The 15,694-nt window shown below is 41.7% G+C and overlaps 1 protein-coding gene and 1 long non-coding RNA gene across 8 annotated transcripts in view; one reads left to right on the top strand and one right to left on the bottom strand.

The window, feature by feature from the left end:
• Positions 1 to 1,227, bottom strand: part of ACBD5 (acyl-CoA binding domain containing 5) — a 32,795-nt gene extending 31,568 nt beyond the window's left edge. For 4 of the 7 annotated variants that reach the window (XM_060160380.1, XM_060160409.1, XM_060160398.1 and 1 more), the window contains exon 1: positions 61 to 192. In XM_060160380.1, coding sequence (XP_060016363.1) covers positions 61 to 75 — 15 coding nt within the window. In that variant the 5' untranslated portion in view covers positions 76 to 192. Of the gene's footprint in view, positions 1 to 60; positions 193 to 276; positions 673 to 950; positions 970 to 1,172 lie in introns of those variants that run through there. The other 3 variants (XM_060160418.1, XM_060160432.1, XM_060160425.1) reach the window with 3 other exon arrangements.
• LOC132526327 (uncharacterized) lies at positions 53 to 14,717 on the top strand. Its single transcript, XR_009542530.1, has 3 exons — positions 53 to 176; positions 1,342 to 1,458; positions 14,521 to 14,717. It is a non-coding gene; the product is annotated as an uncharacterized LOC132526327 (long non-coding RNA).
• Positions 14,718 to 15,694: the final 977 nt, after the last annotated feature.

Raw genomic sequence — 15,694 nt, forward strand, 5'->3', positions numbered from 1 at the left:
CTCCCCGGGGCGTGACCTAGGCTGGGGAGGCCGGGCCGCCCAGACAGAAAAACAACTCACCGAGAGGAAGAGCATCTCTAGCAGAAGGCGGAGGGGCCCCGGGCACTGGTGGTCGCTGTGCCGCTGACCCACCCGCAGGACCCTGGCGGAGCGGCCACACCCCCCATCCCGGCGAGGTCCGTCTGTCCGTCCGCGCCCTCCCCGCAGCCCCGCCCCAGAGTCTTGGGGGGACCCACTCTCTACCGCCACCGTCGCCGCGCAGCAAACTCCACCCACCCGCCCAGCAGCCTTGGCGATGACGCGCGCCGTCTGTCTGTCCCTGGAAAAGGGCCGGAGAAAGCGGAAAAGAAGAGCAGCGAGATGGATCGGCGGAGGGCCCCGGGCTCGTTGTTTGAACAGGCCCGACCGATGTGTCGGCGCCAGGGCAGCCGAGGCGGGGTTGCAGCGCGTGTAGGCACCGCTGGGCAAAAAAATGACTGTGGTCCCCAGCGCCTGTCCTCTCTTAGGTTAAGGTTTGAGAAAGGTGATGGGACTTAAGCAAAGAGCTTTAGATCCAGAGAGACCTGGTGCGAACCTTAAATTCTGCCATTTAAGTTCTGCGACCTAGGGCAAGTTACTTAGCCTCTCCAGCGGCAATCTTCCTAACACCCGAAAGGGTAGATGAAAGGATTAGGGATGGATGGAGGTGCTTAGCAGTGCTTGGCTCGCAGGTCTTTGACAGCTTTAGCCGCCCCGAGACAAGGACGTCCGAGCAACAACCAAAGGAGAGGGGAGGTTGCCCGCTACTTAGACTGGGCGGGGGGAGGGAGAGCACCTTCCCTTGCACCAACACCGACTTCGATCCCCAGGGATCCGGGCTCCGTACAGCTCCAGCCCGAGCTAATGGGCGACAGGGCGTGGGGGAGGAGCGAACGAGGGACCAGTACGGATCATCAACCCTGGGCCTTCACCTTTCTAGCACATCGCCCCGAGTCCTCAGGCATCTAGGAAGCGCCCCCAGGCCCAAGGCGGGGGTACTGCTATAGGTTCTGGGGGTGGAGTCCTGCTGCCCGGAAATCCCAAAGTCGCCAGGTCCCTTTGTCAGTTCGGGAGGGGTTAGGAGGGTGACTAGTCTAAATCTAGGCGCAGACTCTAAGTTACTCTTCCCTTGGAGCCGCAGTGCCGGCATTTACCTTGGTATTGCCGGGCAAGGCCTGTCCGGTAAGGTCCCCGACGCCCGCCCCTCGCCCTGCCCCGCGGGCTTGTGGGAAATGTAGTCCCCGCTCCGGGCGCTTCCGGACACCTCCCTCTGGCGACGGGCGTTCCTCCCACTTGTTCCGGTTCGTTTTCTCTGTCCCGCAGATGCTGGAGCCGTTGCGACGGAAGTCCCGCCTTGCTGCTGCGTCGCACTTTGTGCTACTTCAAAACACCACATCCGCTTCCAGCCAAAGGGATAGACACTCAGTGGTCCTTTCAGAGGTATCCAGGTGGGGCTGGACTGGAGTGGGAGAGCTGGGATTTTGTTTCTTGCTTCTGATGCTTACTAACTTTGAGATCGTGTGCTGTTAGATTACCGTCAGGTAATAAAAACTACGGCTTACTGAGTGCCTGATACTTGCCAAGCACATAATATGTATTCCAAAAACGCTGTAGGGTGTTTGTCAATGAGGAAATTGAACCATATTAACTCATTTGCCCAGGGTCAAGTAGCAGTAAGTACAGGAGTAAGTAGACAGAGCCAGGAGTCAGTCAATGCAAAAAACTCTTGCTTTATAGCTTGGATTTTTTCCAGGACAGCAGAGTGTAAGAAACTAACAGTGTCCAACTAGGGAGATTTTATGTGTTTAATATCTACCGCTTCCTCTACTCTTTCCTTGCTCTTTTATTATGTATCTTTTCAGTTCCAGTCAGTCGTGCATACTTATAAGAGGGCTTGGGTATTCATTTCGTATCTAGGACTTCATTTTAGCAACTGTTCATTAAGCTTATGTAATAACCGAATTTACAGTACATTGGTCTTTAAGTTATGATGAATAAGAATTTTTCTGCCAGTGACTTCTGTTGTATTTCCATTTGCTGGTACTATGAATTTCCAATCAAGGAGAATAGCATAAGGAGAAAAGACATTGAGGTTATTCAGGTAAAGGTATTTAAAAAGTAGCTCCTTCTTGTAGCTGTGCTGGTTTAGATGTGATACTTCCTACTGAAATGTAATGATGAATATGATGGATTGAATCAGTTCCTAAAGTGCCTTCCAATTATGTAATCCTGTAATTCTACCTAAAATATATCTCATGGAACACTAATGCCTTTTAGTACTTTCAGTACAGTGCCTAATATGAAGCATTTATTTTAAATTGAGATATATTGACATATGACAATATATTAGTTTCAGGTGTACAACATAATGATTTGATATTTGCATACATTATGAAATGATCACTGCAGTAAATAAAGCATTCTTGATCATGTATTTCTATAGATACTTTTTATTTAAATTTATTTATTCATTAATTTAATTTTTGGCTGCATTGGGTCTTCGCTGGTGCACGCGGGCTTTCTCTAGTTGAAGCGAGCAGGGGCTACTCTTTGTTGTGGGGTGCAGGCTTCTCATTGTGGTGGCTTCTCTTGTTGCAGAGCACAGGCTCTAGGCACGTGGGCTTCAGTAGTTGTGGCACACGGGCTTCAGTAGTTGTGGCTCATGGGCTCTAGAGTACAGGCTGAGTAGTTGTGGTGCACGGGTTTAGTTGCTCCGCGGCAAGTGGGATCTTCCCGGACCAGGGCTCGAACCCGTGTCCCCTGCATTGGCAGGTGGATTCTTAACCACTGCGCCACCAGGGAAGCCCTCTACAGATATTTTAATTAAGAATGGGTCCGCTTCTTACACATGGCCACAAGAAAGGTAAAATAGTACGTTTAAGGGTTTTAAGAAACATAAAGGAATAAATATTAAAATAAAAAGGATTCTTTTAGATGCTCCTTCCTTTACAAATATTTTAAAAGTCCTGCTATGTCTCATGTAATGTAATTGACACTGAAGTTACAAAGCCTTTCAGGGAACTCAGTCTAGTGTGGGAAACAGGTATGTAATGTAATAATTACACCGCAATGCAGAAGTGTTAAAACTGAAAGATATAAAAAACACTATATTATGTGTACCAAAAGTCAACTACAAAAGTGTTCATAATAGCACTGTTTGCTAACAGCCCAAACCTGGAAGCAACTCAGTGACCATCAACAGTGGAATAGGTAAATATGGACTACTGAAGAGCAATGAGAGCAAATGAACTACATCTGTTCAGCATCTTCCGTGAATCTCAGAGGCGCAAGGGAAAAGAATCGAGATTCAAAAGAGACCATATTGTATGATTCTGTCTACATAAGTTTCAAACAGGCAAAACCAACGTATGTTCAAATTCAGGCTGGAAGTAAAGTGTCTGGAAATGGGAAGAGGGAACTCTGAGGTTCTAGTATTGTTCTATTTCTTGAGTTAGGTGCTTTTCACAGGGGTACAGGGGTATGTTCACTTTGTGTAACTACTGAAATGCATAACTAAGATTTGTTTATTTTTCTTTGTATATGTTATCCTTCAATTAAAACTTTCATTTAAAAAATTTAAGTGCCATGGGAACAAGAGAAAGATTAAATCTATGTGACAGATGAGGGGGATGTCACAGAGGAAGCAACTTTTTAGCTGGTTCTTCTGGAATGGGGAGAGAGTCATTCTAGGTAGAGGTAGAAAAGCTAAAACAAGTGATCATCTTGTAATGTATAGAAATATCGTTATCACTATGTTGTGCACCAGGAACTAACATAGTGTTGTAGGTCAATTATACTTAAAAAGAAAAACAAACTAATAGAAAGAGACCAGATTTGCAGTTACCAGAGGTGGGAAGCGGAGGGAGGAGGAATTGAATGAAGGTGGTCAAAAGATACGAACTTCCAGTTATAAAATAAATACTAAGGATATAATATACAACATGATTAATATAATTAACACTGCTGTATGATATATATGAAAGTTGTTAGAGTAAATCCTAAGAGTTCTCATCACAGGTAAAAAAATACTTCTTTTTCTTTTTTGTTTATTAAACTTCCTGTGATAATCATTTCAAGATGTATGTTAAGTCAAATCATTATGCTGTACACCTTAAACTTATACAGTGCTGTATGTCAATTATATCTCAGTAAAAATGGAAGAAAAAAAAGCTAAAACAGTACACCATATGTGGTTAGCAGCAAGTTTGTTCACATGATGGCAACATAGTTATGAGGGAAGGTGGGTCAAAGCACTGGATGAAAGGTCAAAGCACTGATTGAGGCCGACTTGAAGGTCATATATGCCATGCAAAGGAGTTTGTACTTTGTTATGGATCCATGAAGACTATTTTTGTATCAGCTACAGTTTGGTTAGGAAAGCAGAACTACTATGATTGATACGGTATAAGAGATTTTTGGGGGGGGGATTTATTTTTGGCTGCGTTGGGTCTTCGTTGCTGCGCACGGGCTTTCTCTAGTTGTGGTGAGGGGGTCTACTTTTCGTTACAGTGCGCAGGCCTCTCATTGCAGTGGCCTCTCTTGTTGCAGAGCATGGGCTTCAGTAGTCATGGTATGCGGGCTCAGTAGTTGTGGCTCTCAGGCTCTAGAGCACAGGCTCAGTAGTTGTGGCTCATGGGCTTAGTTGCTCTGTGGCACGTGGGATTTTCCTGGACCAGGGCTCGAACACGTGTCCCCTGCATTGGCAGGCGGACTCTTAACCACTGCGCCACCAGGGAAGCCCAGTATAAGAGAGCAATTACAGGGATTAGAGTTTACATAACTGTGGGAGCTGATAAAGAGGCCTTTGGAACACTTTGCCTCTGTTTCTGGAGGTGAGGCTAAAATGGCTATAGGTCAGCATATCTTATAGTCAGGAACTGGTGTGAAGGACTGAAGAGCAAACTGAGACCCCTAAGCACAAACTGAAACCAATGAGGACAAATTGAATCCTATGTTATCTCTCACTGCTTCTAAATTCAGTGATGTGCATATAACCTTCAGAACAAAATGGTACCAGTCTCCATGGAGCTGAACTCATGCCTGACTTAAGACCCAGAGAAGCTGTGTGTCAAGCTGCTACTCCACGCCTGGTATCCTTCAGAGCTGCTTCACTTCTGCCTGCCAAACCTCACATAAATTCATCTGGGAGGGGACTTCCCTGGTGGTGCAGTGGATAAGAATCCACGTGCCAATGCAGGGGACATGGGTTCGATCCCTGGTCCGGGAAGATCCCATATGCCACAGAGCAACTAAGCCCATGTGCCACAACTACTGAGCCGGCACACCTAGAGCCCGTGCTCCACAACAAGAGAAGCCACCCCAACGAGAAGCCCATGCTCCACAACGAAGAGCAGCCCCCGTTCGCCGCAACTAGAGAAAGCCCGTACACAGCAACAAAGACCCAACGCAGCCAAAAATAAATAAAATTTTTTTTTAAATTCATTTGTTAGATACAGTTCTAGCTTCTCTAAGAATGATGACCCAATACAAATTCACCACAGTTATTATAATTATTACTTGGCGTGGCCAAATTTTATTCCAGAAATATATAGAAAGATAAACATTAAAAAATCTAACAGGGGGGCTTCCCTGGTGGCACAGTGGTTGAGAGTCTGCCTGCCAATGCAGGGGACGTGGGTTCGTGCCCCGGTCCGGGAAGATCCCACATGCCACGGAACGGCTGGGCCTGTGAGCCATGGCCACTGAGCCTACGTGTCCGGAGCCTGTGCTCCACAACGGGAGAGGCCACAACAGTGAGAGGCCTGCGTAGCGCAAAAAAAAAAAAAAAAAAAAAAATCTAACAGGAACTTCAGTGGTGGTCCAGTGGGTAAGAATCCGTGCTCCCAATGTAGGGGGCTGGAGTTCAATCCCTGGCTGGGGAACTAGATCTCACATACATGCCACAACTAAGAGTCCACATGCTGCAACTAAGACCCGGTGCAGCCAAGATAAATATAAATAAATAAATATTTTTTAAAAAAGAGTTCTCATCACAAGGAAAAAAAATTTTTTAAATCTAACCTAAATAAAAAGAGAAAATGAAAAGACAAAACAAAAACCCAACCTTGGCTGTTATTCAGAAATACCATCTGTTATGGACTGAATGTTCGTGTCCACAAAATTCGTGTGTTGAAGCCCTAACCCCCAATGTGATTGTATTTGGAGATAGGGCCTGTGATAAAGGCTAAATGAGGTCATAAGGGTGGGACCCAAATCCAATAGGGTGGCGCTCTTATACGAAAAGGAGACACCAGAACTCTTTCTCTCCACTATGTGAGGACATAGAAAGAAAGTACCTATCTATAAGCCAGCATCTTGACCTTGGGCTTCTCAGCCTCTAGACTGTAAGAAATAAATTTCTGTTGCTTAAGCCACCCAGTCTATGGTATTTTATTATGGCAGACTGAATGGATAAAGACTCCAGCCATACTTCTGAAAGACAGCCAAAGAGGAAAAAGAAATGAGGCATAAATATAAGAAAGGAAGAGACAAAATTTTTATTTTTGGATAATAGAATTGTCTAGAAAAATAATATTGAATAAGCTAAAATGCTATTAAAATGAATTTGAGTTCAAGCAGATGAATAATTTGAGATAAATATACAAAATCTATAGTTTTCTAATATTGGAATGCAGAAGTCAAGGCCAGATAGATTAAAGACTTAAATATAAAAAGTAAAACTAGGGGCTTCCCGGGTGGCGCAGTGGTTAATAATCCGCCTGCCAATGCAGGGAACATGGGTTCGAGCCCGTGTGCTACAGCTACTGAGCTTGCAGTCTAGAGCCCACGAGCCACAACTGCTGAAGCCCGCACGCCTAGAGCCCGTGCTCCGCAACAAGAGAAGCCACCGCGATGAGCAGCCCACGCACCACAATTAGTAGCCCCCGCTCACCGCACTAGAGAAAGCCTGCACGTGGCAACGAAGACCCAACACAGCCAAAAATCAGTAAATAAAATAAATTTTTAAAATTTTTAAATAAAAAAAATAAAAAGGAAAACTACAAATTCTTAGACGATAAGACATTCTTAGCTAATGCAACAAGACAAAAAAATATGAATGAGATATAAGAATCAGGAAAGAAAAAGTGAATCTTTCATTATTTGCAGATGATATGTTTGTCCACGTAGAAAATTTAGGGGAGGGAATGCCCTGGCAGTCTAGTGGTTAGGACTTGGCACTCTCAGTGCTGAGGCTCAGGTTCAGTCCCTGGTCAGGGAACTAAGATCCCACAAGCCGTGAGGCACAGCCAAAAAAAAAAAAAAAAAAATTAGGGGAAGCAACGGTTATTACAGTGAAGAAAGTGTTCAGCTGAACATAAGGTCAATCAATAATGATCCCTTAAACCAACACTAATCAATTAGAAAGTGTAATAGAAAAATATTGACAACAGCAATACATTCCAAAGTACCAGAAACAAATAAAAAAATGTGTAATACCTTTATGGAAAATAATGAAATTTATCAATGGGCAAAATTATCAAAATTTATCAACACAGCCAAAAATAAAATTAATTAAAAAAGAAAAAAGTTCTTAGGGCTTCCCTGGTGGCGCAGTGGTTGAGAGTCCGCCTGCCGATGCAGGGGACACGGGTTTGTGCCCTGGTCTGGGAAGAACCCACATGCCGCGGAGCGGCTAGGCCCGTGAGCCATGGCCGCTGAGCCTGCGCGTCTCCGCAACGGGAGAGGCCACAACAGTGAGAGGCCCGCGTACCGCAAAAAAAAAAAAAAAAGACAGTTCTTAGAAGAAAAATAAAACAGCTGCTGCATTGCACAACACCAGAGGGTACCATTCGTGTTTTAATGGATTTTAGTCGATGCCTCCCGAAGTCATGCAGCACAGTGGTCTTGTTTATGATTAAGTATTAAGGAAAGGTTTACATAACAAGCCCCCCAAAATAGAATTGTGAAAAGAAAATATGGATGCTTGTCTTAGCTTAGGCTTGCATTAACTAAATACCACAGACTGAGTGGCTTAAACATCAGACATTTATTTCTCACAATTCTGAAGGCTGAGAAATCCAAGATCAGGGTACTAGCTGCCTGGGGTTCTTGGTGAGAGCCCCTTCCCTGGCTTGCAGATGGCTGCCTTTTTGCTGTCCTTTCCTCAGTGTGATGAATGCTCATTGAGAGAGAGGCCTCTTTCTCTTCATCTTCTCATAAGGGCACTAATTCCATCATGAGAGTCCCCAAGTTCATGAACTAATCAAAACCTAATTACATCCTGAAGTCCCCACCTCCAAAAACCATCACACTGGGAATTAGAGTTTCAGAATATGAATTATTCGGGGCAGAATAAACATTCAGTCTACAATATGTTTTACTACATCCAAATTGAAAACTTTGGTGTGAAAGAAGACATATATATATATATATATATAAAACTAAAAGCGTGCTACCGATTTGGAAAAAAACCTTTCAACATACTTTTTTAATATAAATTTATTTTAATTATTTATTTTTGGCTGCATTGGGTCTTTGTGCTGTGCGCAGGCTTCTCATTGCGGTGGCTTCTCTTTCTGCGGAGCACAGGCTCTAGGCTCTCGGGCTTCAGTAGTTGTGGCACACAGGCTCAGTAGTTGTGGCTCGCAGGCTTAGTTGCTCTGCAGCATGTGGGATCTTCCCAGACCAGGGATTGAACCCATGTCCACTGCATTGGCAGGTGGGTTCTTAACCACTGTGTCACCAAGGAAGTTCCTCAACACATATGTTGAGTGATAGTCTCTATATCCAACTCCCTTCTCCCTTGTCTCTACAGAGGTTATAAAAAGCTAAGAACTCAATTTCCTAGACTCTCTTACAGCTAAAGGTAGCCATGTGTCACATTTCTGGTCTGTGAGTATAATGGCAGTTGCTGGATAGTGCTTCTGTGAAGGATTTTTTACAGGTAAAGATTTAGTTGGCTTGCCTCTTAGCCTTTTACCCTCATCCTTCTTCTTAATGAAAAGTTGTTGAAATGGATAGAGGTATAGCAGCTATCTTACCCCATATATAACAAGAGTCATGTATCAAGGAGAAGAGGAGTCCGAGTCCTTGATGACATCATGAATACCAGCACCAGCCTTGTTTGGTCTATTTGTCCTTCCAAATTTCCTGAATATAAAAATATAAACATCAGAAAGCTGTTTGTAATAGTAAACAGCTTGAAACAACCAAAATACCTTCAAATGGAGAATGCATAATAAAGTGTGGAACATTTAAACAATGAGATACTATACAGTGATGAAAAAGGAATGGACCATTCGACTGTGAATCACAAGAATATAATGTTAAGTGGAAAAAAAATTTGTAGAATATATAAAACACAAAAAACAGAATTATAAATTTATACAAACGTAATGTGTAAAATATACAAACGTATACAAACGTAATGTGTAAAATATCTTTCAATAGAAAGATAAACACTAAATTCATGCTAGTGATTGCCTTGGTGGGTGGAGGGACTGGTTATGGCACACAGAGGGTCTACATTTTTATTTGAATATTTTATTTCCCTGAAAAAAGCAAATATGAGAAGTGTAACAAATTTTATTTTGTAGAATTTTACCCAATTGCCCCACATTGCTTATTGAATAATTCACCTCTTCCCCCCGATTTGAAATGCCCCCTTTAAAAATACTAGTTCCCACAACCCAGCAGCAACAACAAAAAACAGATTTAAAAACGTACAAAGGACTTGAACAGACATTTCTCCAAAGAAGATATGCAGGTGGCCAATGAACAGATGAAATGATGCTCAGCACCACTAATCAATTGGGGAATGCAAATCAAAACCACAGTGAGATACCACATCACATCACATTAGGATAGTTATTATCAAAAAATCAGAAGATAGCAGTATTGGTGAGGATGTGGAGAAATTGGAACCATTGTGTATTGCTGGTGGAAATGTAAGATAGTGCACCTGCTCTGGAAAACAGTATGGCAGTTCCTCACAAAATTAAATATAGAATTATCAGGGAATTCCCTGGCGGTCCAGTGGTTAGGATGCTGCACTTTCACTGCCAAGGGCCCGGGTTCAGTCCCTGGTCAGGGAACTAAGATCCTGCAAGCCCAGCAGCATAGCCAAAAAAAAAAAAAAAAGATTAGAATTATCACATGACCCAGCAATTTCCCTTCTGGACATGTATTTGAAAGCAGAAACTCAGACATATGTTTGTACAGTCATGTTGATAGCAGCACTAGTGACAATACCCAAACGGTGGACCCTATTGTCCATAAACAGATGAGTAGATAAACAAGATGTGGAACATACATATGATGGAATCTGATTCATCCTTAAAAAAATGAAGGAAATTCTGACGCATGCTACATGGATAAACCTTGAAGACATTATGCTAAGCCAAATAAGCCAGTCGCAGAAGGACAAATATTGTACTTCCACGAGGTACCTAGAGTAGTCAAATTCATATAGACAGAAAGTAGACTGCTGGTTGCCAGGGGCTGGGTGGAGGGGTGAATGGACAGTTATTATTTAATGGGTATAAAATTTCACTTTGGGAAGATGAAAAAGTTCTGGAGATGGACAACGGTGATGGTTGTACAACATTGTGGATATATTCAACATTACTGAACTGTACACTTAAAAATAAAGCAGTAAATTTTATGTTAAATATATTTTGTCACAATAAAAACTCAACTTTTTAAATTATGTGCCCTTGGAAAATGTGAAAACGGTGGGAAATGGAGAAATCCTACTTCACAGAACTTAATTTTGCAATGCAAATCTTTTTTTTTTTTTTTTATAATTCAGGGCTTTGTGTTTATTTCAGCAAAGCCAAATCCAGTAAACTGTTTTCATCCAGGATTAATGAGAACTACAAGGTTGGACTGTTCTCCTTCAGAATAGGCCAGTGTGTTTCAGATGGGTAAATGGATTTGCCTTAAACAAGCAAACGAATGAACAAACTAGTTCCTATTATATTTGGGGGCTTCTTTCTGGACTTTCTATTCTTTTTCTTTTGTCTCTTTATCTATTCATGTGCCATTACAAAACCATTTAAGTTATAGTAACATTTCAATATGTTTTGATTTATTTTGTTTTTGGATGTGCTGAGCAGCTTGTGGGATCTTAGTTCCTCCGACCAGGGATTGAACCCAGGCCACAGAGGTGAAAGTGCCGAGTCCTAACGATTGGACTGCCAGGGAACTCCCTTAAATATGTTTTGATAACATATAGGGCTATATTTTCTTATGTAAAATAAAAACTCTTCACTGCAGTATTGTGGTGATAAAGTTTGAAAAAAATTTAAATGTCCTTCCACATGGAACTGAGTGAATAATTATGACCCATCCAATCGGTAAAATACCATAAAGAATAACGGGGCAGTTTTAACGTATGATATGGAATGATCTCCGAGATATGGTTAAATAAACAAAAAAGAAAGAAGGAAGAACACTATGTACGATTTAGGTAAAAATTTTGTTTTTATGGGCATAGAAGAGCTACAAGGCCTATAAGAAATTAATAACATTTGTTGCCTCTGGGGTTGGTTACTAGGAATCAGGTGTGATTCTCAATGCATACTTTTTTGAGCTTTTTGAATATTAAACCATGTGAATGTCTTACAAATTAAACTAAATAAATAAAATCTGAAAAAAAAGATACTGTTTGCTCAAAACACTTATGGGACTATTAGGACTACATTCCTATTTACCCTGCTCCTTGGGTTGATATCAAAGTGTTGCTCTTATATGGACATCTCCATCGACTTGATCTGGTGGTCCAAGAATTTTACAAACTTTTCCGACTAGGTTTCCAAATAAGAAATGTGTTTTCCGTCACCAAGGAATACTCTTCTATGTATATTATTTAAAACAAAATTTTCATTAAATAATACTTGTGTTATATACTCTAAAATTGTCTCCTCTTTTTTATTTTTAAAAATCCTGGTCATGATCCATTTTATTGATGTTATGATCATAGTTAGAGATATTAACTAATTTTCTAATGAAAAACACTGGTGTTCTTTAAAATTATAGGATTATAATTGAATTCTTGCAAACATTTTTGAAGTATTTCTTATCGATTCTCTGTGAAAATGAAAAAGAGTGTAATACTGGCCAGTAGTGGAATAGTTGAGTCTAAAATTCTTCTGCATCATGTGTAGAGTATTGGCCTAAGATATCCACACTTGCAATTTGCCAAAATAAAACAGCATACAATCTAGAGGCAAAATATAGTAAATTTATGCCTTTATTATTTTATGGGATTCATATCTGTCAAGGTAACAAATTAAACACACTAACAGAGATTGAGTCTTATTCTTTTTTTAAAAAATTGAATATTTATTTATTTATGGCTGCGTTGGGCCTTCGTTGCTGTGTGCCAGCTTTCTTTAGTTGGCTGAGCGGGGGCTACTCTGCGTTGCAGTGTGCAGGCTTCTCTGGTTGCGGAGCACGGGCTCTAGGTGCACAGGCTTCAGTAGTTGCAGCACGTGGGCTCAGTAGTTGCGGCCAGCGGGCTCTAGAGCGCAGGCTCAGTAGTTGTAGCACACAGGCTTAGTTGACCCGCGGCATGTGGGATCTTCCCGGACCAGGGCTCGAACCCATGTCCCCTGCATTGGCAGGTGGATTCTTAACCACTGGACCACTGGAGAGGTCCTTGAGTCTTATTCTTGAATTCACATCAGCTGTACTGGACTCTTTAAATTGTTTTGGTAGTAGAAAGTCTTTGGTGGACAGTTTATTTAATCTCAGCTTATAAGAACACAACTGTCCATAAAGGAGTTTAACTGCACTCAGTCTAAAAAGGCTTGGATTCCACCATTGACAGCTGGTGCTAAGGAAAGCCAGGAGGTGAGTCCAGAGATAAGTCATTGGAACAAGTGAGTCAGAAATTTTATATATCCCTTCCCCTCAGTCCCGTTGGTACAAGCTTCATCCTGCAGCCAACGTCTAGCCTCTTAGGAAAGCTGAGAAATGTAGTTTACTTGGATGACCTAGTGAACAGTAGGAAGGGAAGAACAGATTTGTGAGGGCAAACAGTTTTGATCAGAAATGCTTATATTTGTTGAACACAGTTTTTTCTCTTTGTTTTTATGTTTTGCTTTTGAATGGCAAAATACCATAAGCAAAGACTAAAGTAATTGTAAAGTCATACAAGGTGTTGTAACCCATTTAATATCCTTAACATATGAGGAGAATCTACAAATCAATAAGAGAACGTGAACAACAATACAAAAAAGTGCAGTGGACTTGAACGGGCAGTTTTTAAAAGTGGAAATCTGACTAATCAATAAAGAATAAACATACGAAGAGATACTCAAGCATACAGATTAAAATAATGAAATGCCATTCTCCATTCAGTATACTGGCCAAAAGTATAAACACCAAAAATATTCATGGCAGGCAAGGATGCAACTAAAGGGACAGACTTGCTGACTGAGTATAAATGACTGAAGCTTTTTTTTCTCTAATATTTGTTATTTCCTTCCTTCTTCTTTACTTAGTATGATTTAGTTTACTCATCCTTTTCCAGTGTCTTAACATGACAAGTTAGGTTACTGATGTGGGATCTTCCTTTCTTTCTTTTTTATTGTGGTAAAATAAACATAACAAAGATTTCCATCTTGATCATTTTCTAGTGCACAGTTCAGTGGCAGTAAGCACGTTAACACTGTTGTGAAGCCAAGATCACCATCTACCCCTACAACTCTTTTCATTTTGTAAAACTGAAACTCTCTACCCAGTAAACAATAACTCCCCATTCTTCCCTCTCCCCAGTCCCTGGCAGCCACCCTTCTATTTTCTGTTGGTATCATTTTAACTGCTCTAAGCACCTCATATAAGGGGAATCACGTAGTGTTTGTCTTTTTGTGACTGGCTTATTTCACTTAGCAAAATGTCCTCAAGGTTCATTCATGTTAGACTTCCCTGGCCTTCCCGTGGTTAAGACTCCACACTTCCACTGTAGGGGGACACAGTTTCGATCCCTGGTCAGGGAACTAAGATCCCACATGCTGCGTGGCCAAAAAAAAAAAAAGTTCATCTATATTGTAACATATCAGAGAATTTCCTTCCTTTTTAAGGCTGAAAATATACCATTGTAAGTATATACCACATTTTGCTTATCCTTTAATTCATTGATGGACACTTCCTTCCACATTTTAGCTATTTTGAATAATGCTTCTATGAACACGGGTATACAAATATCTTTGAGCTATTTGCCTTCAATTCTTTTGGGTGTATGCCTACAAGTGGGATTTCTGGATCGTATGATAATTCTATTTTTAGTTTACTGAGGAATCTCCATGATTAGTACTAGTACTTATTTAGGACTGACTGCATTTCTGTTTTTGAGTTCTATAGGTAAGCCTGAATTTTTGTAATGTAATCCTTTTTTTCTTTTTCTTTTTTCCTCCCCTTTTCCCTTTGTCTTTCTTACGGTATTTTGAGTTGTTTTCTGTAACTTCCAACTAAAGAAATACTAACTTTACATGAATTGTCATTTGCCTTTAGACTTTTATTTATTTATTTATTTATTTATTTATTTATTTATTTCAGCACGCGGGACCTTTCGTTGCAGCGAGTGGGCTTCTTCCTGGTTGTGGCTCGAGAGCGCGCAGGCTCAGTAGTTGTGGCACACGGGCTTAGTTACCCCTTGGCATGTGGGATCTTAGTTCCCTGACCAGGGATCGAACTTGCGTCCCCTGCATGGGAAGGCGGATTCTTAACCACAGGACTGCCAGGGAAGTCCCTGTATTTAGACTTTTTTTTTTTTTTTTTTTTTTGCGGTACGCGGGCCTCTCAGTGTTGTGGCCTCTCCCGTTGCGGAGCACAGGCTCCAGACGCGCAGGCTCAGTGGCCATGGCTCACGGGCCCAGCCGCTCCGCAGCATGTGGGATCTTCCCAGACCGGGGCACGAACCCGTGTCCCCTGCATCGGCAGGCGGACTCCCAACCACTGCGCCACCAGGGAAGCCCCCTGTCTTTAGACTCTTTAAATGTCATTTTGTTCAGTTGTATTAGTCAGGGAAAGAGAAATTACTCTAGATATTTCTAACAATAAGGGATTGGTAAAACCACTGGAAGGGTTGGAGGGACAAAGTTCAGGGAAGGGCCGTTGCTAGTACCCAGTTCGCCACGAGGTTCAAAGAAAGTAACCCTTGTTATTGCTGGCGAGGTCAGCTGCTCTGATAGTCGCAGACATGTGCAGCAGCCTCCTGAAGTTGAGAGAGGGAAGTGGAGGAGGCTGTGTTGGTTCAGCAGCTTCCAAAATTAACAAGTGATTAATTCATTCAAATCATGCTGGAAATACTGCAGCTTCTGGTAAAGAAGAAAACACAACATGAGATTTCATTTAAAGGATATATTTTTTCCCCAAGCACCCCAGGCGCCTTTCATTTTTAGCCGTTGCTAATTTTTATTTATTTCGTGATAACAGCTTGCTCCACACTAAGATAACACTGGCTTGGCTTAATGTGTCCAAGAAAGATCTTTCTGTGTTAAAAGAATCAGGCCTGCCTGAAAACTGGCAGATGGGCTTGACCTCCTACAAATGTCATGACTCTGCATAAAAAGACGCCCACCATCAAATTTTATTATCAACTATAATAAAATTTGGAGTGTTTACAGTTCATTTCATCCCCTGAAATCTTCTTGTCTTGCTAAACTGTTCAAACAGAGTGTCCTATTAACCCTCCTTCCTTTTCTGGAGATTCCTGGGTGGTACTGTTAAT

This window comes from Lagenorhynchus albirostris, chromosome 1 (genome assembly GCF_949774975.1).
Source record: "Lagenorhynchus albirostris chromosome 1, mLagAlb1.1, whole genome shotgun sequence".
NCBI classification, from domain to species: Eukaryota; Metazoa; Chordata; class Mammalia; order Artiodactyla; family Delphinidae; genus Lagenorhynchus; species Lagenorhynchus albirostris.